We start from the raw sequence: 27907 nt of genomic DNA, 5'->3' as shown, positions 1-27907 counted from the left end.
AATTTCCTTTGCAAAGTGAACAGTCTCTACTTCTGTAGTAAATTAACCTCAATAGTGGGGAAAAAAAACAAAAGAATACTCTGGTCACTCAAGGCCCACTCAAAATCTGGAGGATTTCTAAACCTTAAGGATAGATTTATTTGTATGAAAGTTTTATGAATGAAATGTGCAGACATCTATGCAGACTTTCCAAGATGGTATCAGAAATGACAATAGTTAATTGTTGTAGTCCTGGGTAGAAATAATAATGGCTAAAAACCTCATTGAAAATCATTGAGGTATACAGTATAGTCATATATTCTTGTCGGAATGAGGAGAAATCAAAGCCATGTATAAGTCTCTAGGCATGCCAGAATCTGAAATTGTTGAGACACATATTATGTGATGTCTATGATGTAAACCACCAATACAGATGTCACCTACCAATTTCAATCCAAGTTTACCATGCTTATAGGCTTATATTACCACAGGCAGAAGGCAGCCAATAACTGCTCATTAGCACTAATTCAGAATGACATCAATATTCCTAAGAGATCATTAGAGCTATCCATCTAATTACCACGGTGTACTTTGTAAATCAGTGTTTAGAAAGAAACTGAGCAAAATTTTGTTTTGTCCATGTGATTCCCTTTTCCTCTAACCATACCCCCCATGTAATAATAGTAAATAGGCACCACTAACTATTAATAAATAACCAAAAGCATGTTACTAAATTGCTTCTGATTAGCAATAAATGCCATCTGTCTCCAACCATAGAAAAAAACTATAATATTAAATGTAATTGCTAAAATTCTTTTGAAGCAGCGCTTTATTATCCAAATAGCTCTTTATTTTGTGTTAACCCAGTGACTAGTTGCTTCTTGGAAGAAGGAGGCAATATGAGTTTTGCTGGATACACATACCGAGTTGATGAATGCAACCAACCACGAACATTTTCTATTAAAACTGATCAAAAATGGCAAGTACTGGTGGTAGGTTGCCTTTGCATTTGTGCAGTCATTTTGTGGTCCAAAACTATTAGAAAGAAGTGAAATTTGGGTTTATCCTTAAAAGAGAAGTATGGCCAAAGCTTTTTGGCCATACTTCACTTCTGGGTCACAGGAGTGAACATACTTGCACTTTCCTGTAACCCAGAATCAGCCGATAAAACTCACTGTCAGCTGATGTCACTGAGTCGCTCCAGGCTCTGGATGGATCCTGACCATATTGTTGGGATCCCCCAGATGCCTGATCAGCAGCTGGCTCAGCTTCTCAGCATGTGACTGAGAGCCAGGGCAGCTGCTCCTGCCCCCTCCCTAGCCCTGAACTCCAGTGAGCACTGGAGGAGCAGAACAGAGAGCGGTGACTGACAATCACCACTCTCATCTTCAAGTGGACTAAGAGTAATCAGAGGTCATGTGAGTGTTCAGTTCTTGGGCTTACAGCCAGCCAAGGACAGCTGTAGCATCAGACTGATACTGCAGCATGGAGGTGAGTGTATATGATTGTATTTTTCTTATACCCCAAACTTCTTTAATTCCTTAAGGTCCATTTTCAAATATCAAGATCAGTCCAGGTATCAGGCACTAAAAAAATGTAACAAAGAGTGGAAAGAAGTGGATGCATAAAAGAAAGTGTTAGTGAGAAACAATGGTGATGCTGTGGAAGGACAGTGTGAACTGATGTTGGTTTCAGCCCTGTCATTCATCCTGTGACCACATCTTCCTCCTGCTAGGAGCAGTGACCTGTGCTTGCTTTCCTGTACTGCTGTTTTACTTTGACTTCTGGTGTCATTTCACTGCTCTGTAACGCAGATAAGTTTAATTTTGGGAAAGGCTGCTCTGCTGAGAAGGTCTCCTTTACATGAAATTAGCACAAAGTGCAATGTCCCTTAGCAACTAGTCATAATCTTACTTTAATTAGACCAAAGAATTCTGACATCTTGCTATAGGTGCTTCTCCTTTGCTCTTTTTAATGCCTTGCTGAAGAAGTACAAATTATGTACTTAGAAGTACATCAGTCACCAAGTAAGGAGAGTCTGGACATGTATCATGTTACTATTTAACTGTGTTCTTGCCAAGTCTGTCAGTGCCTGGAGTAACAAGGCAATGTAATACAAAATTAATTCTAGCTGAAGAAATGTGGAATATGCACTATCCCGAGCTCTAACTCAATTAAACCTCTAAGTAGATTTCTACAAATGTGTTAAAGATGTAAATAAAGGTGTCCAAAAGTGCTTAATTTCTATTGCTGATCACTCAGCAATTTCAGTGTGAATTAAAAAAAATTGTATTTTCGGTCAGTTTTGATTAGTTTTTTTTCTTAGTTTACACAGTTATTAAACCAATGTTTTATAGCTTTTTCACTGCTTATATGAAAAAACAATTTTTGTAAATAAACATTTAGGATAGGGTGCCCTGGTGTTACAGAATATTAAGGGTTTCTAAAAAGACAGCACAACAGAAGCTGTTTTCTTTCACAGACAAAGCAACAGGAGATGAAGGAAGGAGGGGATATGTCACTCCTATGAATTACTGGGGTTTGCTCACTAAAGAAACAAAAAATGTTTACTTAGAAAAGTTAATGCTTACTTTGGAAAGTGCATGTTCATGTTTACGTTCATTATGTCCATGTAACATAGTGAATATGGTGCAGTTATGTTCACTTTGAAATTCCCAACCATGCACAAAAGACATTTAAAGTGGAAGTCTAGGTTAACCTATCTAATCTTAAATCTGTTTGCACCCCCCCTTCTAACTCTTACCTATTCTAAGAGGACTCTGGTCTGGGCATGTGATAAGCTCCCATGTGCTGGTTACAGGGGAGAGGAGAGATTGCCAACAAAGGCTGCAATGCCTAGGCAGTGAGGTTACCCATAGGATTACTATAAGACGTTCATTGTCAGCGGTCCCTTCTTTTCCCTGAAGCTGGTGCTGGAAGCTGATCATGTGACTGGACCTTAGAAAAAGTAAATATAGACATCTTTTCTCTACAGGTTAGGTAGTATAGGAGGATTCAGAATGGGGGTGGGAGAAAGTTTAAGAATAGCTTTAGCCTGGACATCCACTTTACAAAAGGGATTTTTACTTGTACAAGATTTGAGGATTGAAGTAAACACAGCATCAGCTTTTTCGCTAAGCTAAGTTACCATTTACTTTACCAAATGAACAGTGTATATTCTTTTTAGTAAATAAACCCCATATGAGTTATTGAGCTACATTTTATAGAAAAGCAGTCTGTTATAATCTGGTAAACACATGAAAAGAAGCCTAGAGCTCCACTTACTGGCTGGTAATATGAAAATATGAAATTTTAATTTCTTATAATAAATAAAATATATGCAAAATATTATACATTTGCTTTAAAACAGAAATACCAACTATTGCATTGTCACAGCTAGTGATATGAACAGTTACTGGTCATGTAAAATAGTCTTGCTGCAAGTGTGACAAAACTGCTTTAAAATAATGGTGCTAAAATGAAATAACACGTACTGATGATACATCTCACAAAATATTTAATTACAGAAACTTGGTCTTTAATCATAAGTACTGAGATCAAAAGCATAATTAATCTGAATCTAGTCATACAGAGACCAGTGATCAGCCAAAAATCCACAAAAGGGTTTAGCAGCCAAATAGGATTTTCCAAGTCAGATAAACTGAAATGATCACCCTTTGATCTCATTAGGAACCAATAACAATGGCATATAAAACACAAGGGGCAAAGCTACTGGCTTCTCTAGAGGTGACAAAGGTATCAACAAACAACTACTTAATCAATATTTGCCCAAAGAGACTACTTAAAGACATCCTTTTCACATTCTAATGCCTGGTTGTAAAACAGCTGTAAAGCAACCCCTAAGATGAGGTATTAAAACAACTTAATTACCTTTTTACTGTCCCCTTTGCTGTATATACACCCAGGATTAACCATATGTCTGCTGTATGGGACCTAACCATTGCACTTCTGAACACAGACTATTTTATTTATTTATTTATTTCAGGTACTTATATAGCACCATCAATTTACGCAGAGCTTTACACATATATATTGTACATTCACATCAGTCCCTAACCCTCAAGGGGTGTACAATCTAAGGTCCCTAACTTACATTCATACATACACATATTAGGGCCAATTTAGACAGGATCCAATTAACCTACCAGCATGTCTTTGGAGTGTGGGAGGAAACCGGAGTACCTGGAATAAACCCATGCAGGCACAGGGTGAACATGCAAATTCCAGGCAGGTGGTGCCGTGGCTAGGATTTGAAAAAATGACCCTAGTACTGCCAGGCAGAAGTGCTAACCACTGATAGCCACTGTGCTGCCCACACTATACAGGAATACTGAAAAAAGCATTGCTGTACTCAAAGGAATATTTACTAAAATGAGAAATAACATTTAATGACTACATTGTGTCCATGTTTCCCCTGCTTTCTCCAAGGAATCAATAGTTTTAAATATATAGAGTAAGTAAACCATATAACAAAAATTCTTTAACAATAAAGTTTTATTAGGCATCTACTGTATATACAATTATACAATAGCTACAAATATTCAAGTATGTCATATCACATCGGGCATTATACAGCATAGGTATTCACTCCACGGTTCATTCCAGACAACAAAATTGCATGTATATAGGCACAGTGAGCACCAATTAAGTCATATAGCAGCTGATGTTCAGAAAATAATATAGAAATTGAGTACCCAAAATGGAATAAAGAGAAAGATAACTGAGCCAGGCCATGGTGAAGAGAGAAAGGAGGAGCAAAAAGCCAACATTTTGGGAGTAGCCCCATTCTAAAGAACCTCCTTCTCCAAGAAATCAACAAAGGAGAACTTTATATTTCTAGGGTGAGATGCAGAAATAAATTTAACAAATCAGGATAGGTGAACTGCATTTTTGCCTCTGGGAGATATGTGTGAGAATTGCTATACCAATACAGTCACCTGTAAAAAAAAGCTACAAAAACATCACATGTGGTGATCAAGATCTATCAAGAGGTTAACAGCAGAATCATTCTAACCATTGGAAGTGCTGGTTTACCCCATGCAGATATCTTCTAGAAAGATGGAAAAATCTCTGCAACCAATATCCAAATGTACACTTATTGCAAATTAAGGGAATATTAATTTCACTAAGTTTGCACCACACTGTAATTTCAGTCAAGTTAGAGAGAAAGATCTCGATGGATTCAAAAAGTCCAAGACTTGTACTAAACAAAACAAGTCTGCATGTTTCTTGTATGGCTAAATACATAGATGTAGGGCATTTTCCAATGGAGTTCAACCTTTAAATTGCATTTGAAGCCAAAACCTGTTTTTTTTTAGATCTGAATGGAGTAAGCAAGAGTTAAAACCCTGAGGATATTTATTGCTGTTTGTGTTCCTTTAGGAAAACTTCCCTTCTCCTGGAGACCAACAAGGAGTAAAGGGGAATATCTACAAAGTGAGAGCAATTTCACTAAATTGTCAAATGTTCCTGTTGGAATATTGCCTCTCACGTCAAGTTCCAGTGACAGGGACAAACACAGTATTAAATTTAGCAGAGGTTCTAAGCCTTCCCCACTATCTCTACAACCAAGAAGTTATGTCTCTACATAGATGATCCAGAGGAAGACACATAAAACCCTCCAATACGGTCCAGTTTGCTTCAACAGAGACTATTTTGAACTTCTATGATCAGCATCCTACTTTTCAGGAGCACCAGCCTGTCTTTTCTGTAGCCTTTAAGCAGTAATAAAGTTTGTATGCATATTAATATGAATTACAAGTGTAACTTTAATATATATACTGTTTAGGTGCACTTGAAATTCATATCACTATTTAAATGATGTAGTAATAGTGCAGTTTAATGGAACAGTTTTAATTATGTGTTAACACATAAAACATATGCTTATTTGTGCATAAATATAGATGTTAACATACTTAAATGGTTGTAAGCCCCCCAAAAATAAAATCTTGTTTTTTGTGAGCTTTCTGTGCCCTTTTTTGTATGTTTTTTTTTGGGGGGGGGGGTTTGGTGTTTTATTAGTTAAACTTTAGAATTGTACATGGACAGACATGCTGTAGGTAGAAAGTGTATAGGGATGTCAATCATTAGGATGCTTCCCAAGTCGCCAGAGCTCCTGGGATAGGTGAGGTGACAGAAGCCGTCGAGCACCCTTTTGTAATTCTACTCCCATCCAATAGAGCTGGAGCCTTGTGTGATCATATGACCATAATAAAGCTAAAAATAAATAAGATATTTGGAGGTAGTTTTTATTAATTATATTGGCAATTATTCAATAAGAAATGTAGGCAGATTAATATGTTTTTCAGAAGGCAATTCATTTACTGTTGCTTTAAGGCTCAATGCACACTGAGCTTAAAAAAAACACCAGTTCCCTTGGCAGAGAAAAACGCTGATATAGAACGTTTTTGTACACAGTTTAGGCGAGTTTAGGATAGTTTACCATTTTTTCTGCTAGAAAGCTCTAATCGAAAACGTGAACCAGAAGGGTTTTTTTTTCCTGCCTCTAAATGTTGAGCCTTAAATAGTCCTCTAATCATCCTAATATGCATGGACACATAGGATAACACTGAGCTGCTTCTACAGCAAAAACGCAATACTCCTGTAGAAGCAGCAATTTTTAAGCCAGTGTGCATGGAACCTAAGTTTTCCTGATGACAATGATTTGCAAGCACATGATTACACAACTGCTAGACTGTCACACTCAGTTACTAGCCAGTTACATATGTTCTAGGCATGCCAGGATTGCTAGTGACATGTAACCAGCCCTTAGATTTACTGCCCAGCGATCCAGTCCATTTCATCCTACATGAAGCGCAGAGCTGTTGTAGTTCCGCTCCATTACTCAGAGTTAGGAGTGTGTAAAGCTGGATGAGCCCCCAGCAACTCTACTACACAGGGGAGCGCTATGACAACACTGTGCCCTGGGCACATCACACCCTCCAATAGATCATCTGTCACAAATATTAGCAGTTAAGTGGCTGAGCAGAGAGAGCTGTAATGGAATGCACCCCACAACCCTGTATTGGTCACATTCCTGGGAGCTAGTAAGATCTATAACATTTTTCAGTAGCTATTGTCACCAAAGCAGAAATGTTCAGTTTGATAATTAAGCTGCTCATGGAACATCTTCTTGAAAAACAAAGTTCTGCTCAGGGGCGGACTGACAACTCATGGGGCCCCCGGGCAATAGGGGATCATGGGGCCCCTGTGTCCTTGCTCAAACTCAAAAAAGCCTATGAAAAAGGTACCAGGGGCATCTCATGGGGCCCCCTACTGACCCCGGGCCCTCGGGCAGTGCCCGAGTTTCCAAATGGTCAGTCCGCCCCTGGTTGTGCTTTTTTTCATATACTTAATCGCCAACATTTCAGTGAAATGAAAACTCTAATTAGTGTGTCCCTATTTATGAGCTTATTCAATAGTTAAAGAGTTCATACTACCTTTCAACCTGTTTAGCTCTCTGAGCAAAGCATACCAATTCCCTGTTCAGTAAATCACACCCAACATCCACAGACTAATATACAGTGTCTTCTGAGTATGTGTGGAACTACTAGATCAAGCAAGGCTTGGCATCACCCTTGTAAATTTCTTTGCCTGAGAAAAAAAGATTTTTTTATTGATTTATCCCCTCCAGAATTTGCAGCAGCCCATTAGCTCAATAGGATGCTGTCAGGTAGCTGACTGTACACTCTCCATAAAAAGATCTCAGCATGGTGCTGACGTCCTGTGCATGCCATTTGCAAACAGTAAAATGAGTATAATACATGAATAAACATGAAATGAACATCTACAAATAGGAAATTAGCCCCAGAACTGCTCTGTGCTGCAGTTCAGGGATAAACACTAGCATATGTTTGTAGAGAAGCACTGTCCCTTAGAAATCAAGATCTATATATATACATTGGACAGTGGTGCAAACCACACACTCTGCACCACCGTAAACTGCCCAGTTGTCTTTGTGCATAGCCACCAGGATGCTCATCGAATGGTCACAACTAACCATAATAACTTTTTAATGTTTTTTTAGATTTTTTTTTAAGGATATTTATATTTAAAAACATTTTAAAATTATTTTATAACCTGGTTATTGTCATTTATTTTAAGAAGAATGCACATGCACTCAAGTGCTCAAAAAACAGACGGTGTTTAACTGTATGTGAACTGCCCCATTGAATTAAAAAGTAGTTTCATGTATTTTTTTTCTCTCTAGATACTTCATTGCTAAATCAACTGAATAAGTTGAGGGGGCATTTATCAAAACCGGAGCAGAGAGAATCTGGAGCAGATGTGCATAGCAACCAATCAGCTTCTATCTTTCATTTCCAAAACTTACATGAACAAATGGAAGATAGAAGCTGACTGATTGCCATGCACAGCTGCTCCAAATTCTGTTTGCTCCAGTTTTAATAAAGCACCCCCTCTTGGATGGCAAAATGCAAGTCAATGCACCAACAATGAAGCATGCAGGGCTTTTCTCCAAGGCACTTTTAAAGAAATCTGATGGGCCCTGTAGAAAACAATGGATTTCCCTATGTCTAGAAATTTTGCCCACCCTGAAAAATGCAGCAAATGTAAAAATATAAATAGAAAGGCCCTAATAATCCTAATATAGTTGTAAGGCCTCGGGCTTTGTTCTTAGCTTTGAGAGGTAAATATACAGGTAAAAGCAAGGGTTTCCAAAGAGAATTTTGGTGGTAAGCATCCTTATGACTGCACTCTATGAAAAGCTCAGCCAAGCTGCTCCATACAGACATATGAGATCACACCACTGAATGTACCACAGCACTGGCCTTAAAACAACTAGCTAAACATTATCTAGATCTCATAAACTGTTACAATATATTTTTCCTTTACAACTTCACAATCTATATTCAATTATATTCAAATCTTTTGGTGGTTGACCTGTCCTGGTGAGACAAATGCCCTTCTTGTCCCTTTACTAATATGACCCTGGAGGGTAGTAACGTAGAGTTGTTGACCCTGGATAGTAGTATCAGGACGACCATCTAACTGGCACATGACTTAGCTGCAGGCAGATGAAAGCTGGGCAACAAGTCCCTGATTGTCAGGTTGCATCTAAATATTTAAGCTCTGGGTTGGCAGTCGCGTGTCCCGTATACAGCGCTGCTCTGTACACATCCCGTGACCACAGCAACAAAATATGTCTCTGTCCCTGCAAAGAAGCTTTCACTAAGAACAAAACCATGTCTGTGGAGCCACCATATGTACTCCTTATGTCAGATCCCTTTCAACTTCCTTACAGAAAGTTTCCCATTCAAAACTGTGAAACCTACTGGTTGCCAGCTAAAGGAGAACTACAAGTACCAGAAGGCAGGGTCCTAAAGCACAACAGCTCGATGCATACATTGGTAAAATGGTAAAAGCATGGTGTGTGTGGGTGTATGTGTTATATTATTAACATTACTCAGTCCACTTGTTATGTATACTCGCTGTGCTTTCTGCTTAATAGTGCAGTATTGATCCTCTTAATGCAAGTCTATAGGTTATCTAAGACCCATACTGATTAACAGATCACAATAAAATATGTTTGTGCCCGTCCTGTAATTGATTTTATCTCAAATACCACTAGAATGACAGTCAACAAACCTATAGCAATACCTTCATGAAAATATTGTAAAACAAGTACAAAACAATGTACAAATTAGTCATTAATAATTAGTTTTATGTCAACTTTCCAATGGGAGCTAAAATATATACCGTACCCAGTGGACTTATACTATAGTTATACTATAGTTTCAAAGGCCCAAAGAAGTTTGATTTGGCCACTGGAGTGCGCTAGGCCTAGCCTTTTATTTTCATCTGAGTTTAATTTTATGTTATACTCCCCGTTACAGTATTTGACTTCTATTAGGCACCCTGGAGATCTTTTTCTAGTGCTTAGAAAGCCCTGAACATCTTGTCCAGATTCTGCAATCACAAGGGGTTAAATAAAAGAAATAGGGGAGGCTGTAGAAATTTCACGAATGTTTGCCCGGGGCTAGAGAGGGCGGGAATCGTTCAAGATGAAAGTGAGAAAGGAAGAAAGAAGTCAATTTAATCTGCCTCCAGAGCTCAGAGATTGGGAAGAGTTTGCACAGAGTCTATTGGGGCTGAGCGCCTGACCAGGGACAAATGCATTGTGACGCCGCCTGGGGGCCAGTTCCACTCTGCATGGGGGAAACACAGGGACCCATTCAGCTGGCAGCTCTTTAATACACTCCGCAGAGCTGTAAATGTCACACTGAGCAGCAACAGAAATATTTAGAGGACCCAATTCACGTTTAGAGCAGACAATGTGGATGAGGACACACAATAAAAGGGAAAAAAATAAGCTCTTCCTATTTTGTGTTTGGAAAACTAGGTTCCCATATGGGCTGGGAGACTTGTCCCTAGCACTGAACTCTGAGATGAGGCCAACAGCACAGAACAGACATTTCCAATTCATCCTTGTAGCATGTAGGATTTGTCACAAGAGTCCTACAACTGTCCATAAAACACTTCCAATTCATCCTACTAACATTCAGGACTTGTCATAAGAGTTCTACAATTGTCCATAAGACACTTTGAATTCATCCTACTACTAATATCAAGACTTGTCATGGGAGACCTACAAATGTCCAAAAGACACTTTGAATTCATCCTACTACTAATATCAGGACTTGTCGTGGGAAACCTACAGCTGTCCAAAAGACACTTCCAAATCATCCTACTAATATACAGGACTTGTCATAAGAGTCCACAACTGTACAAAGAGACACTTCCAATTCATCCTACTACTAATATAGAGGACTTGCCACAGGAGACGTACAACTGTCCAAAAGACACTTTGAATTCATTCGACTACTAATATCAGGACATGTCATGGGAGACCTACAACTGTCCAAAAGACACTTCTGATTCATCCTACTGCTAATATACAGCATTTGTCACAGGATTCCTACAACTGTCCAAAAGCCACTTCCAATTTGCCCTACTATTACTCTACAGGACTTGCAATAGAAGTCATACAACTGCACAGAAGAGACACTTACTATTCGTCCTACTACTAATATACAGCACTTGTCATAGCATCCCTACAACTGCACCCTGGGCATATGTCCTAGAGGCAGCTTATACATTAATTCAACTGCTACTAGAATTAGCAGGGAACCAAGTCACCAATAACACACCCCAGGCTGAACTAGCAGTACTGGGAAAATACAAAAGGCAATCATACATAGCAGTGGTGAATTGGAGTCATGTGGCTGATTTAGGGCCCATTTCCGCTAAGGGCTTGTTACCACATACTTTACTTCAAGGCATGTCAACACACAAATACGTAAGTTTGATGCAATGCTATTCATTCTGAATGACATCTAAACACTCTTTGCTGACAGGCGTAGGTTGCAGTGCCTCACAACATGTGGCAATGCATTTAAATGCATTGCAGTGCACTGTGCTGCCAGAGATATTTTTGTGCTTTAACATGTGTTATGTTAGGGCAGACTATTCATTTGAATGGGCTCCCCAACACACTACAATGGACCAAAAATCATTGCGGCAGCATTCTTGTCAGCACAATGCACTGCATGTTGTACAGTGCTGCAATTTACATCCATCAGCCGGGTTCATTAGGGTGCCATTCAGAATAAATGGTACCACATTGCACTGATGCATGTTCTGTGAGATATTGCAACGTGATAGGGTGACACTGCCATGCTGCATTAGCACACCAAAAAAAGTGCATGTAGCATGTAACATTATCAGCAGCACAGAAACACATATGCTTTGAGAAGTTACTTTGTGGTGCCCTGGCATGCGTTACTGCAGGGCACCACTTTGATCAGGGCCTCAAGGAGTCTGTTCACTCAGTAAAATGTTTTTGAAATTTCCCTAACACAAAATTAGACATTCATAATTAATGGTTTCACTTTATTTACTATCATCTAAACAATTGCCTCTCTCTCTCTGTATGGGGAGCCTCCTGCTTCCAATGATTTCATCATCAATCGTCTAATCTACTTTTCTGATTACTTTATATTTGTATATGAAATTATAGGACTTCATGAGAAAAAGTTTCCCTTTGGAGATTTATGGCACCCCATGGCTTAAAAAATTAAAGACTTGGAAATAAGTGATGTGATCAAAATAATCAGGAATAGATTCATGTAGTTTTATGTATATTATCATTTGTGGCTAATAGAAAATAAACTAATCTAAGAAAAATTATCTGCACAAATGAGAAGAAATATATGACAAAAAGTAATACAATTCGCTGGGCGATACAAAATGACCATATGGACCGACATCATGACATCACTGATATCCTGTATTTCTCTCTCTCTCTCTCTCTCTCTCTCTCTCTCTCTCTCTCTCTCTCTCTCTCTCTATATATATATTTATTTATTTATATTTTTATATATATATATATATATATATATATAAATATATAAAATTCTGCATGTAGTGAATAGTTAGTTTTATATACTGTATGTACAATGTATATATATCTATATATATATATATATATGTTACTGATATATAAAACATAGTATACAGTTGCTTAATAAATTCATTCAAGCAGTTACAGTCTAGTGTCAACATCTAGAGGTCCCAGTACTGACCTGCAGAAGAAATTCCCTCCATTTGTCACTAAGCTAAAGGAGTAGAGTGAAGGGTTAACCTGTGGTCTTATGAGGCAGGAACATTTCATCCAGTAAAGCTGGTGGCATTTATTTCTAGGGCTTCAGAAATCTCTTCAGAAATCAAAAGCAGAGAAGAGAAAAGTTTCCTTTCATTCTGAGTTGCATTGTCCCTAATGATATCCATTTGTTATAAAAGGCATCAAGAGTCTGATGGTACTGTATGAGGGGAAAAGTCCCTGTGTCCGCCAGCCTGCCACCACCACAAGGGGGCGCTAGGGGCATTAGGAACTATTAAGTGCCCCAATGCAATATACAACTGAGAATTTCTTTACTTCTTGAAATACTCAATAAGTTTTATTTGTGGCATCTGTATGTATCTAATCTGTCCGTCTATCTATCTATCTATCTATCTATCTATCTATCATCTCTCCATCTATGTCTTCAATGAATGGAGGCAGCCTAGAGGGGTTAATGGTTCAGTAAGTTTCTTTCACTGATCCTGCAAGCCCAAAGACAGCCCAGAGACATTTTGTAGGTAAAAGTGGCCTTTTTTCTTTCACAGTAAAGAGTCCATAAAACTCTCAGTAGCAGTGGCTATTGAATTATTCATCCCTCATTGCAAGCCCATAATGTCTTTTCTGGGGCCTTTGTGAGGCAGCTTTCTCACTCTTTTCTCCCTGAATTATAAAAAAGGCAGCCTCTCCTTTGTCCAGCCCAAGCTGCTTCTAGCTGAAGCTTTGTCTGAGCAGAGCTAAAGTGTGAGTTTCAATGGACTCTCCTTCCTTTGTCCCCCAAGTTCATCTCCAAGTGTAGATTGTGTATGGAGAGGCTCCTTTGTCATCCATGGAAAAGTTGTACAAATGTTTGACCAGCTCATTTGGTACTTTTTGTCCCCTCTAGTGCCTGTATAGGGACACCGATGGCAATAATTGCAGGCAATCCCAAAGTGCCTCATTACACTGGGAGACAGACAGGTAGACAGGCTGTATGGAGGGATGAAGAGTTCCAGGAGACTGCAATGGAAATATCTGGGCCGGTCACATACATGGCCACATACATGGCACTATGTACGTGTGTGTATGTATATATTTGTGTGTATATATATATATATATACACACACATATATATATATACATACAGAGAGAGAGAGAGAAGGTGCATTTAATCTGTGCTCTGTGGTTCTTCCATATATATGTGTTTGTTTAAAGATTCATGCACACTAAGGCTTTTCTTTTTTCCAAGACTGAGTTCTGAGATTCTGGGTGATATATATATATATATATATATATATATATATATATATAATCAGTACTATAATAAGATGATCCTATCAATAAAAACAAACTTAGATTAATATTATTATTACCATTAGCTGGCATTCCTCAAGCCTAGGAAGACCCCCTTATCATATTTCTGACCATGAATAGCACACATAATTATCTATAATATATTGGAACATGTCAGGTTTTTGTAGATGTATAGTAAAATGTATAGTAAAATTGTTTGTAATCTTACATTGAACCCTATTAAAGGTTGTACTGGTTAACCCTAAATACTCATCTGAGGAAATAGAGAGAGAGAGAGAGAGAAAGAAAGAAAGAAAGAAAGAAAGAAAGAAAGAAAGAAAGAAAGAAAGAAAGAAAGAAAGAAAGAGAAAGAAAGAGAAAGAAATAATAGGAATAGATAGACAGAGAGATAGATAGATAGATAGATAGATAGATAGATAGATAGATAGATAGATAGATAGATAGATAGATAGATAGATAGATAGATAGATTTACTGTAGGTTTGCCTGTTCTATGGACTGTTGGATTTTTGCTTTCTTTGGGAATCCGATTAAAAAGCATTGGGGAAATACAGGGCTTCTGTTTCTCATTTCTTCTAGGACAAATGTTTCTGTTGGAATGGAATTATTATCAAAGGCCCTGAAAACAGCTGAAATAAGTTTGTGTATTGCGAAGGAAGTATATCATTTCAAGGCCCGGCTCTGGGTGGCTGGAGGGGCCGGCAGGGAAGGGGTTAATGATGGGGGGGGGGGTAGGATGGGCTGTTCTGGGTCAGATGACAGTTACAGATCTCCTCCATAAAGGAAATAAAGTTTATGCGGTTCCCCCAGCCAGTCCCTCACGGAACACAATCTGGAACTCCTGTGGTTTCCTATTGATGTCTAAAACTAATCTGCCAGGCTCTATAAACTTCCATTGCCTTTCTTCAGCCCTCCTAGTCCCCTCCTGGATACTATCTACCCCTGCCATCACCATGCACAGGTCCAGGATCCGCTAATATGAGTCAGGTAAAGAGCAATCAGTGCACAGTGCCTACATCCACCATCGCAGCAGTAAGTCCAGGGAGAGCTGACCGGACACTGACAGCACACCACCCATCATCAGATACAGTACAATGGAAGCACAGCTCTACACCAAACTTGCAACATCCACCACAAGAACCAAACTAATTCTACAAGATACCACAATCACAGCACGTGTCCTCTCGGTAGGCATATGCATAATCCCAAAAAATAATACACTTACAATAGGAAAACTATTATATATAAATAAATAAACATGCAACCCTCCGGCTGGGACTTATAGATCTTCAGCGTCGAAGCTATACAAATGAAAGGTTGTGATGTTGCCTTTTCCCCCAACAGGTTACAAAATTTTACCACAGGGGGTGATTTACTAAAAGAACATCTAAATTTTCACAAATGTAAAATTAAAACTTAATCAGGCTGTAGTGATTTTTTTCAATTTGTGTAGAAAAATAAAATGTCGAGGTAATCATAGGGAATCCCATTGCGGCCGTTAATAGGACAATATATTGATTGAGCAGTGTAGCAGGTTGTTAGGTCCCCATATCCCATCAGTGAACATCATTGTGTATATACAGGTCAGTCCCAGCTGGAAATGTATATAAGGATGTACCTCTCTCTCTCAGGATCCCATCTATACTGTGCTTCGTCCTCTTCTCCTGCTCCTCCTGCTCCTTCCTCTCCAGGTCATCCTCATCCTCACCCTTCCCAAATTTACTCCTCAAGATGCGACTGATAGAGCTGACTGCAAGGAACATAAAGGACAGGCTTGTAGTTTCATTTCGACAATTGTCCACCATCCCATAATTATCTGCCCATGTAATATTCCCAGAGCATGTACACAGCCGTATACTAGACCAAACTATGAGGGAGTGTGGTGTGACACCGACTACAAGCATTCCAACATCTTCCTTTCAAAACATCCATGTATTTCATGGCATCTTGCTGATAACATAGCAATACATAGGATACATTGTAGTTAATTACATCTAAAGGAAATGTTCTATCAATGTTTGTATAATCAAATGTCACTGTTTTATATTACACGAACTGGTGTTTTATTAAAAATCAATAATAGTAATTGCTCAACAATAATACCATCAATAACAATTTTTTTATCATTAGTTATAATTGTAATGTATTATTTTCTAAGTAAGCAGAAGCTGCATTCAATGTAAGGGCAAACAAACAAAAAATAAAAAATATTTTTTGTTAGTGACGAATAAAGTTACCTTGAGGTCACATACACATATAAACATATAAAAAACATTATTATTATTATTATTATTATTATTATTAATAATAATAGTAATACTAATAACAATTATAAAATTATTATCGTTATTAATATTATTTATTCTTATTAATATTTTATTATTCAGGACTTATATAGCGCCAACAGTTTGTACAGCACTTTATAATATATTATTAGCAAATATAAAGTTATTACTATTATTATTATTTCTATTATTATTATTAACCACTACTTGTACTATTGTTCAACACTAGTATAAATATATATGATGGCTGGGTATTATTATTATTATTATTATTATTATTATTATTATTATTAATCTTTTTGTATTGTTATTTACTAATATTATTATTTTATTGTTATATTATTATTATTGTTATTTTTATTTTATAATTATTATTATTATTTTTATTATTACTGCAACTAGTACTACTTCTTTCCATCACTAGTAAATTAGGTTTCTTGAGGTTACTTGAATTGTCTATAAATAATGAATGCTTGGATATAGTAATATTATTATTATTATTCGTTATATTTTTTTATTGGGATGATGATGAAGAAATACATTCTATAGATTAATCATTCTTTTATAAGCAGGGCTGTATGAATTGGCCACTCATTCTTATTAATTGGTGTAGGAATTCCTCCCCGGCAATAAAAGCATTTTAGGCTGTCGCTGTGTGCACTTTACAATAAGAGCCTATTAACATGTATGCAATAATGCAGACTGTGGTTAATATTTGATGGCTGCAGTTGGCTCCACAGGAGGAGCCACGGCCTCTCCATAGAGCAGCAATCAATAGATTTTATTGCCTAAGTGATGGGGCCGCTTCTAATAGAGATGGATGATCTGGATTATCAATATTAATGGCTGTAATACCTGAAGGAACGGTATTTCGATCACAAACTCCGTCCTTAAGTAATTTATCTCGAATTTCCCAGCTGAACATACCCGGGTTGTCTCGTTTAAACTCTTCAATCTTCTTCTCCACATCTGGAGTGGTCACCTGCTTTAGATAGAAGAGGACATAAGGTGAGTCCAGCGGCTGGTAGCAGCTCCAGTCCATCCATCCATCCATTTATCCATCCATTTATCCATCCATTCATACATACACAGGGGAGGGGAGATCACCTTGCACTTCTCCACTTCTGGGCTGACAATTCGGAAGCTGGCAAAAATCTCAGATCACATTACACGAAATGCCACAGGTGGAAGGATAACTACCCCTGCACCGTACAAGAGAGCTACAGATGGGACTAATGATGAGAACACTCAAATCATCCATGCTTATGGGATAGGCGGTCTGAACCTCTCATCACTTCTATCATTAATTCTATTATCTATTTGCTATTTACAAATCTGCTCCACCTGAGTGTACACAGTTATAGAAAATTTAAAAAAACATATGTAGATTTAAAAAAACACGTACTGTATATATACATTAAAACACATACGATAGATAGAAAGAAAGAAAGAAAGAAAGAAAGAAAGAAAGAAAGAAAGAAAGAAAGAAAGAAAGAAAGAAAGAAAAAGAAAGAAAGATAGATACAAAAATATTCCAAATCCCTAAACACACATAAGAAATATATTCATATATAAACAATAAATATATTAAACAACGAACAACTATTTAAACACACACACACACATATACACACATACAGTATTACATTACTCTCAATGTTTTCAATATGTATATATGTTTTAGCAATTTAATTATATATATATATATTTTGCTTTTGTTATTTTTATTAAATTAATAAAACATATATACATCAATTATCAAAGGGCAAGTGTATTCTGTGGTTTAGCCTGACATGAAGATAGAGCTCCTGCAGTGGGATCTCGCTGACATAAGAGTGGCGCAGTTTGACTCGGGGTCAATTGTGTTTATTGGCTCTATTGATCCCTCCTATGATGGCCAGTAGCAGCATATGGTTGTGTGCACAGGATATCTGACACTGCACTTTCTCCATGTACTCAATGCTCCTATGAGTTCAACAGATACAGTATAAACTCCTGTGCAGTGCAGCCAGTGTCCCAGTCCTAGCTCAGTCCTGCTGATGTCCTATGGAGATACAGAGGATTGGGTGGGATTTCCTTCCAGGGACTGAGCAGCACTCAGATAACAGGTTCTACATTGACACAAGTGGCCCCAGTCGCTCTCTCCCAGTAGGTCCTCACCTTGGGTTTGCTGCCCCCGATTGCTCCTGGTCTGATGGATCCAGTCTCCTGGTACCTGCACAGGATCTTAGACACACAGCCATGGGACACCCTGAGCTGGCGGGAGATAACACAAGGTCTGATGCCATGGTGGGCCATCTCCACTATCTTATGTCTGATGTGGTTGGGAAGAGGCCTGCCATTGATGAACACACCGCCGAGCTGGTTCACTCTGCCTTGTCCTAGAGGAGTGGACACTGCATGTTAAAAAGACATCAGAGAGTTATTATTATTATTCTGATTATTACTATTATTATCATTTCATAAACTGTGACTGAAACACATCACCCCACTTCTCCCCTACCTCCCTGATCCACAGGAATAGTATAGTTCATAAACCCCCATATAAATGCAGAGGAACCTATAGAGATATTATTTCTGGATACATTATCCACCTGACCCACACAGTATAATTTTCATACATTCCCATATAAATGGATAGAGGAATCTATAGAGATATTATCTCTGAATGCATAATCTGCCTGACCCCCATAGTTTGTTCAAACTTCAAGAAATTCCCATATAAATGCATAGAGAAACCTATAGAGATATTATTTCTGGATACATTATCTACCTGACCTATCCAGTATAATTTTCATAAATTCACATATAAATGGATAGAGGAACTATATAGATATTATATCTGGATGCATAATCTGCCTGACCCACATAGATTGTTCAAACTTCAAGAAATTCCCATATAAATGCATAGAGAAACCTATAGATATATTATTTCTGGATACATTATCTACCTGACCTATCCAGTATAATTTTCATAAATTCACATATAAATGGATAAAGGAACTATATAGATATTATATCTGGATGAATAATCTGCCTGACCCACATAGATTGTTCAAACTTCAAGAAATTCCCATATAAATGCATAGAGAAACCTATAGATATATTATTTCTGGATACATTATCTACCTGACCTATCCCGTATAATTTTCATAAATTCACATATAAATGGATAGAGGAATCTATATAGATATTATCTCTGAATGCATAATCTGCCTGACCCACATAGATTGTTCAAATTTCAAGAAATTCCCATATAAATGCATAGAGGAACCTATAGAGATATTACCTCTGAATACACAATCTCCCTGAACCACAAGACTTTCAAAAATCCCCATAGAGGAACCTATAGAGATAAATAGATACATAATCTACCTGACCCACATTGGTAGTATAAACTGTCATAAATTATCATATACATGCATAGAGGAGCCTATAGAGTTAATATATCAGTATACATAATTTAACTGACCCACACAGGTAGTATAAACGTACATAAATCCCTATATAAATACATTGAGGAACCTATTATCACAGGACGCATAATCTACCTGACCCACATAGTATAAACGTACACAAAGGTCCCACCATGTAAATACATTGAGGAGTCTATAGAGAGATTGTCACTGGATACATACAGTATTGCTTGATCTACGCTAGTAAACTGCTGTATAAAAACATATAGGAAACTATATAGATATTATCTCTGGATACATAATCTACCTGAACCACACTGACAGGATAAAGTGTAACACATCCCATATAAAGTACAATGAAGAACTATAGAAATATTGGGAACTATTCACACGCTACTGTTAAGATAGTAAATAATACGAGTGCTTGGCATCATTATTTGTACAAACATTTAGCAAAGCAGGGCCTAAATTATAATTAATCGATTCATTACAGCAATCAGTTCATACAATTAATTTTTTAGGGATTACTAAATGGAACTGTTTTAGTGCACTTTAGTTTGTGGTACACTAATATAAAAATACACACAAATCTCAGTCAACAGACAAAACAACTTTTGTTGGTAAAGTTTTCCAAAACTAATATATATATATATATATATATATATATATATATATATATATATATATATATAAACAAAACTTTTTAAATATTTTATATATATATATATATATATATATATAAACGTTTTTATATGTTTTTTGTTTTGTTTTAGTAATTGTGAAATACATATTTTATGCTATTTATTTTCTATAATGCAAAACACCACTAAAAGTACTCAAACAGATGTTTGCAATAATTCAGCACTGATCATCTGCACATTATTCTAAGCAAATAAGTGTAAGATGTAATAATGACATATATATATCTCCATATGTATATATATATATATATATATATATATATATATATATATATATATATATAATTATTTATATATATATATAATTATACAGTTGGTCCCTCAGTGTTCCCGACATATTATTACACTGTAAACACTTCCCCTCCATGGAGCACCCTGACATGAGCTGTGGAGGAGCTGACAGCAGGCAGAGGAGACAGTCAGACAGACAGCGATGTGCACTTTCATAAAATAATCATAACCTCCTCCGAATTGTACGGAGACTGGACAGCCCCGGGGATTTATCAAATGGGCCTCCATGTCTGACACTTAAGTACAATGACGTATGTGTGTGTATACTGCTCAGGGGGTGCACAACACCAAATATATATGTGAATGTGTGTTTTCTAAATATTTCCATAGATTATAAAATATATTTATATTATATATATATATATATATATATATATATATATATATATATATATATACAGTATAATACATATATTAACTAATATACATAGCGAGATTGATGATAGATATAGATAGATAGATAGATAGATAGATAGATAGATAGATAGATAGATAGATAGATAGATAGACACTGTAGATAGATGAATCTAGTGTACACACACACATATACAATTATTGTACAATTATTTTTAGCACACATATATAAAGTATAAATTTGGATGTAACAATTATTATTGTAGATTATATGTAGGGATTATTTCCTAAGAAGATGTTATTGCAAAATATTTGATTCTAAGCAAAGCTCCAGAAATCAGGTTTGTGTCATTTAAATAGAGGTAAGTCTCACTTTGTATAACTGCAGCTGATCCCTATTTTGTTAAGTAAGAAATAAACCCCCAGAGAAAGTGACAACGTTCTTAAAAATAAATCTAACAACAATCACCAAGGTACCAATAGATTGGTTATTGGGATATTTGGTGACATTTTAGGGACAAAGCTTTCCAGGCCCGAACTTGGATAAATCGGGCAGTGTGTGGAATTAGGATGATCGGTCGGTCAGTGGGTGGTGTGATTTCAGATGAGATCGGCCGAGGCTCAGCTGATGTGATCAGTACCTTCTAGTGGGAATCCAGTCCTGGGGTAGTTCTGTCCAGGAGCCGGTCTCATCATTCTTGGCACAGCTCCAGCCAGGCTTGTCATGTTGGGGTGGAGAGTCCCAGTGATAGCTCCCAGGACAGGTTCAGATCCGGGTGGAGGCACAGGCAGGTCCAGAGGCTGACTTCACTGTCCGGATCCCTGTGTGGAGAGGCGGCAGCTCCAGAGTGAAAGGAAACCTCCTCCGGAGTATTTATTAGTTCTTTCAAGCCAGGCTGCATCAGGATCCCCGGGCTGCTATTGGCCAGCGAGGGGCATGTCCCGTCTGCAGAGCGCGCCTCTGATTGGTTGGAGCTTGCCACTTTCTCTTCCCATCATTGAGGGTCAGTGTCGGCGATCCCTATCTCTTCCCATATCACATCACACGCCGCATTGCTCCCTAATGGGCTGCTCACTGCTATTTACTAACACACATTAACCCCTTTGTTTTTCTGAGGACACTCAAAGCGTTAAACCTTAGAAATAAAAACAAAAACAAACAAAAAAACAGAACTCCCAAGAAAGTTCTATTTATTGATCATATTATATATTTACATTTGTTTATTATTGTATTTGTTTCTTTTTTTTAAAAAAACTGTTTTTGGGTAATTTTTGGGGGTTTTTTTTTTACTTTTTTTCTGGCTATTTCGTGTTTTTTTTTCTTTTCTTTTTTTTTTTTTTGGTGATAGAGTGGGTGTCTTTTCACTATAGCATTTGTTGAAAGGAATTTATAGTAGCATTGAGTCTGGAGCAGAGGATAAATAGGAGCAGGGGATGGAGGATCCCTCAGCAGGAGATGACGCCAGGAAGGTTGTAAAGGCTGTCTCTCCTCTCTCTTCTCCTCTCTCTCTCCTCTCTCTGGATGTAAGGTGCCATTGTCAGCGGCCATTTATTGAGAAGATGGTCAGTGCCAGCCAAGCGGCCGCTTTCCTCTCGCAGAGCTGCCCTGCCTCTCTATTTGTAAAAGCCTATTCAGGGGAACTGTCAGTGCTGCCACTGAACTCATTCACCGGCCTAATCAATCAAAAGGATGAGAAACATTCACATTTCGCCTTTGAAATAAAAAAAGAAAAAAGAAACAATGATTGCCACGATTAACCTCTTCCCAGCCGGGAGACACTTGCCAGGCAGATTCTGGAGAGGTGCCCCCATCAGGCAAGGGAAGGGTTAATGCGGACCAAGGATTTGGGGGGGGGGGGATTGCCCTTCATAGGAGGGAATTATTAATGGATAAACACCGATCTGTCACTGGAGATTCAACAGATGGGAAGAAATAAATATCTTCACATCCCACTACTGGCTGGGTGTATGGGGAGCCTCCTGCTTCAAATGATTTCATCATCAATCGTATAATCTACTTTTCTGATTATTTTATATTTGTATATGAAGTTATAGGACTTCATGAGAAAAATGTTCCCTTTGGAGATTCATGGCATCCCATGGCTTAAAAATTGAATGACTTGGATCAAAATAATCAGGAATAGATTCATGCAGTATTTTTTATAGTATTATTTGTGGCCAATAGAAAATAAACTAATCTAAGTAAAATTATCCACACAAATGGGAATAGTAAAAAGTAATACAATTCGCTGGGCGATACAAAATGATACAAAATTATATAAAATGACGATGGGACCGACATCACTAATATCCTCTATTTCTCTCCCATCTCTCTCTCTCTATCTATCTCTCTGGCTCTCTTTCTCTCTCATACCCTCTCTCTTTTTTTTATCTCTCTCTCTTAGCTCTTCCTTTATTTACAACAACAATTTTCTAATAAATATCCATTGCATACCATTTTACAGACCCACTTGCAATCAGTTTAAATAAAAATAATGTAAAGAATAATAATGATGGGTTAATTCTGATTGTGTACTATTAAATATCAACTACATACTTTTTATAGACCCGTATGCAATTAGTTTATATAACAATAATACAACTATTATTATTATTGTTGTTATTATTATTATTATTATTATTATTATTAATAATAACAATGACAATAATAAAATAATAATAATAGTTAACTACAGCTCTTTCCCATTGTTACTAATTATTGCCTGGGCAATCCATCCAGACCCATTTATAGGAAGGTCCCCATAGATGCACAGATGATACAGTGATCATATACCCTGGCATGTAGATGTCACAGAGCAGACGTCTGTGTTATCTATAGGACTGTATTCTCGGTGCATACATATGATGTGTATTGGCAGTTTATTGTAAATTACATTTATATACGCCTTTATCGCTGAGTTAATAGGTCTAACAAATATAATAATAAATAAACTGACTCAATACAGAAGTGGAGGGATCACACTTGAAAACAGGAAAGTTGTTCACCTGTTCCTAATATCCAATAGAGAACAGAATACCTTGTCTCCTATGTTGTCCAATTGTTTAGCAGAAAAAAAAATATTCTAAAAAAAGGATATTTTTATCAGGTCAATCTTCCCTTAATGCCAGAAGGGTAAAGTACATCTTTTACTTATTTCTTAATTTACAAAAAATATTGTTGATTTTATGTATGCCTGTATATTGTAAATATTTCTCCAAAAAGGTGAATTATGGTTTAGAGTTGGCAATTATGAAAATATTACAAATGAGTTTTCGAGAGATTCTTGATTTTTGGATAGTCGGTGATAATAACAGGCAACGTTTGCGTTCAATGGGCGGTTCATAAAAGGAAAGTCTTGTCCTTGTCATCACATGAAAAGTCACTTTATTAAAGTCCATTAGCTGATGTGACCGCATCTTAGAGGTTGGGGGCTGTGTTATATCAATAATAGGTGTACCTCCTTCCCTGATATCAGTCCCCTCGTATTGATGACTTTATACTCCTTATGTATACAAGTGGTTTTAGGTTGTTTAATTTGCAAAGCGCCTATTTAAGGGAATTCTGTGTGTATGCTCAATACTCAATGATGTGAAAATGAATAACAGAAATAAATAACAGGATTTGCTTGCACATGGTGACTGAAGTAAACACATTTTCAGCTTAAACTCAGTGAGCATACCGTTTGCAAAGTGAACAATTCCCAAAAATGAACATTCACTTTGCTAAGTGAACAGTCTGTTCTCATTTAGTAAATCAGTCCCATTGTGTTAAATGTAAGCTGCTTGATTCCCATTTAAAAAATGTTGCAAATACTACTGCTAAAAAATGAAGAAGTCAGAGGAAGCCAGTGGGGCACAGTCCTCTGCTCTGCACTAATTACATATGAAATGAGGACTGCTTTTAGCTCGTTTGCAATGAATTCCAGTTTGGATGCCCCTGCTGTTCCCTAACAAACACATTATGTCCCCCCACTGAAGCAGACACTCACTGCATGGGCAGTCTGATTTGGAGCATTCAGGACTACAGTCAGACTCAGAGCCATCCACTGAACAGAAACTACTACTCCTTGTCATCAGCCCCAGCTTCATGGAAATATATTAATGACATGACAGTTCTATGTGCTCCTTTGTCCTAGCAGAGATCGCTATAGTCTATGAGATGATCGAACTGATAGACTCATTTACTAAAGAAGACTATTTTTCCTTAGATCATTGAACTTGTCCAGTGCGATTGTGGCATGAGCCTGGCCGATTCTCTAGGTATCCCCAACAGATCATTCAGAATTTCCTGACAGGTGCTTTAAAGCAATGCCAATGACTTAAATTGTATGATAGTTATTGTATCCAAGGGAAATCCCCAACACACGGCCTATTGGGGTACTGGAGAACCACTCCTCTGGGGAAATCATACAGTAGACTAAATGACCTTCCAGCCTAATATATGGGTGGGTGTCCAGTGCATTTGGGGGTCTACTAGTAATGGAAATTTCTGTTTCCACCATGTTTGTTGGTATTTATATTATATTGCACTATATTATATTACATTTAAATCCTGAACAAGGGGTTAGGCATTAAAATTTCCCCACCAGTTCTCATTGCACGCCCCATGTTTAGTAGGAAACACCAGGGTAATCAACTGGTGACTGTACAGGATAAATGAGGACTACAAGTACAAGGCAGTAGATGATAATTCAACAGAATACTCAGCCTGTTGTTATAAATTGTGTATTACTACAAACTAGTAACATACACTACAGTCAGTGCAATAAATAGAATCCCAGCCTTCAGCTTCACATCAGAGCCCTGGCAGAGACGTCTGTCCTTACACCCCCTCACTGGTGTGCACCTCATGTAATATTACAGGCATGCTGTGAAATATCACAACAGGGAGCCATTTGTCAAGAGAACTCCAACTGCATTACAAGCCTGTAAAGTTTTGCAAGGTAGGTTTAATGCTGTCACACTTTAGTACACTTCTGGGGAGACAGAACACATGACAAAGGTAGGCAGAGGCCTCTACAGAAGACTGAGCCATTAGGATGATTTACTAAAGGAGCTGAGAATCCTCACACAATCTCCACTTTTATTAGATTGTAAGCTCTTATGAGCAGGGCTCTCTTAATCCTCTTGTTTATTTATTGTATTCTACCTCTACTGTCTCCCTTTTATTGTAAAGCACTGCGAAAACTGCTGTCGCTATATAAATCCTGTGTAATAACAACAACAACAATAACAATAATAAGACAAAATAATAACTTTTATTTTTCTATCATATGCAGATGAAATATATAAATAGGGGTTTGCTTATCACTTTAGATATATTGCTTATATTTGAGAAACTGAAGTGATATTGGATATTTTATTATTAATATATTATTATATAACCCTCTTGTATTGAACTTTATTGTTGCTGTATTGTCTCCCTTTATTTTGTAAATCGCTGAGTAAACTGTTGGCACTACATAAATCCTGTATAATAATAATAATAATTATTATTATTATTATTCAAATATTTGTCATTTGTCATCTACTTCGAAAGTTCACTTTCATTCTGAGTTTGTAATTTTCAGCTGAGCTCCTCTTGTGTGTGTGTACAATAACATGTACTAAAGAAAACATATAGGGGTTGGTTTATAAAAAAACATAAACAATAAAAAAAGCCTGGAGAGTGCAAAATCTGGTGCAGCTGGGCATTGTAGCCAATCAGCTTCTAACTTCAGCTTGTTCAATTAATCTGACTATAAAACCTGGAAGCTGATTGGTTTCTCTGTAGAGCTGCACCAAATGTTGCACTCTCCAGTTTTAGTAAATAAACCCCACAGAATACCTACAATTAGGCTATGTTTTTTTTTACTCAGGTATAACTTTTGTGGGCAATGGGGTACATATTGTAAAGGAAAACAGAGGGCCTGGTTTATTAAAAGCAAATAGACTGTTCGCTTTGCAAGGCAGGTTGCACTTTACAAGATCATTTTAACCAGAGCTAAGTATATATGTAGTGTAATTTTACCTTGGAAAGAATACCTAATCAAGTTCTAGGAAAATTAAAAAAACTAAGTTTTTACTTGCATATGATTGGATGTTAAAAGTCAAAAGAGCTTCAACACATGTTTTGGGGACCATTCCCTTGCACAGTGCATTTCTTCTTGTAAAATTAGCAGCCTATTTTCCTTTAGAAAATTAACCCCAGAAGGCTCAGTTAGCAATGTGAATAATGGCTGTGGTCATATGTGCAAGGTGAAGTCTTGCATTTACAGGCCCCCTGCTCAGGATTCCTAGACAATCACTTTATACCTTCACATTCTTAACTCCTTTAGTAAATTGCCCCCAATAACACAGTCCCTGAGAAGATCAGCTTCTAATACTGCTTACATTGGAAATATCCTCCCATAATGACATGGATGCCATGACAAGAAAGGCTTTAATCTCTGCAGAATGTAGCAACATATTTCCAGTGTTTGGCCCTACAGGACGCCCCCCTGCTCTGGCTGTGCTATGTCAGTCCCATGTCACACCATGATGTCATTATCTATTCCTATAAAGGGGAATGGCACTCATGGAGTGACTCCACTCTCTATGACACAAACCCAGGGGTGGTCAGGTAACCAGGGCCCCACAGCTCCCTCTGCTTGTCTCCAGCCATAACTCTGACAACAAATGGCCCTGGCATGTCTTCTTATAACTTGGTCCTTGGTCTTATTCACGTTCATTTATTTATACCTGCATGTGACTGGGAGTTTGAATTGGGAAAACAAAAATTGTTTCTATTTGTTTATTTGTAGTATTTTAAGTGAAATAATGTACTGTGTTGCCACTTGTATCATCTCTAATGTCCTTAATCTCCCCTAGAGATTAATAAAAGCCCCTCCCCAATTGAGGAAGAGTAGCAGAGCTCAGCCCACGCAAATGATGATGAAGAAGAAGAAGATG

General features: G+C 37.4%; 1 protein-coding gene across 8 annotated transcripts in view; it reads right to left on the bottom strand.

Annotated features, from left to right (window-relative positions):
* Nucleotides 1–21811, bottom strand: part of PAX3 (paired box 3) — a 70050-nt gene extending 48239 nt beyond the window's left edge. Inside the window, exons 1-5 of one of the 8 annotated variants that reach the window (XM_089669493.1) lie at nt 21619–21811; nt 19505–19561; nt 18376–18611; nt 17071–17200; nt 15549–15680 (exon numbers count right to left, since the gene is read on the bottom strand). In XM_089669493.1, coding sequence (XP_089525619.1) covers nt 15549–15680; nt 17071–17200; nt 18376–18611; nt 19505–19561; nt 21619–21703 — 640 coding nt within the window. In that variant the 5' untranslated portion in view covers nt 21704–21811. The remainder of the gene's footprint in view (nt 1–15548; nt 15681–17070; nt 17201–18375; nt 18612–19504; nt 19562–21618) is intronic. The other 7 variants (XM_089669497.1, XM_089669494.1, XM_089669498.1 and 4 more) reach the window with 7 other exon arrangements.
* Nucleotides 21812–27907: the final 6096 nt, after the last annotated feature.

This window comes from Staurois parvus, unplaced genomic scaffold, assembly GCF_062004578.1.
Source record: "Staurois parvus isolate SC_StPar_1 unplaced genomic scaffold, SC_StPar_1.0 ptg000078l, whole genome shotgun sequence".
Taxonomy (NCBI): domain Eukaryota; kingdom Metazoa; phylum Chordata; class Amphibia; order Anura; family Ranidae; genus Staurois; species Staurois parvus.
Note: the sequence above shows the minus strand (reverse complement) of the source record. Positions and strands in the feature narration are given on the sequence as shown.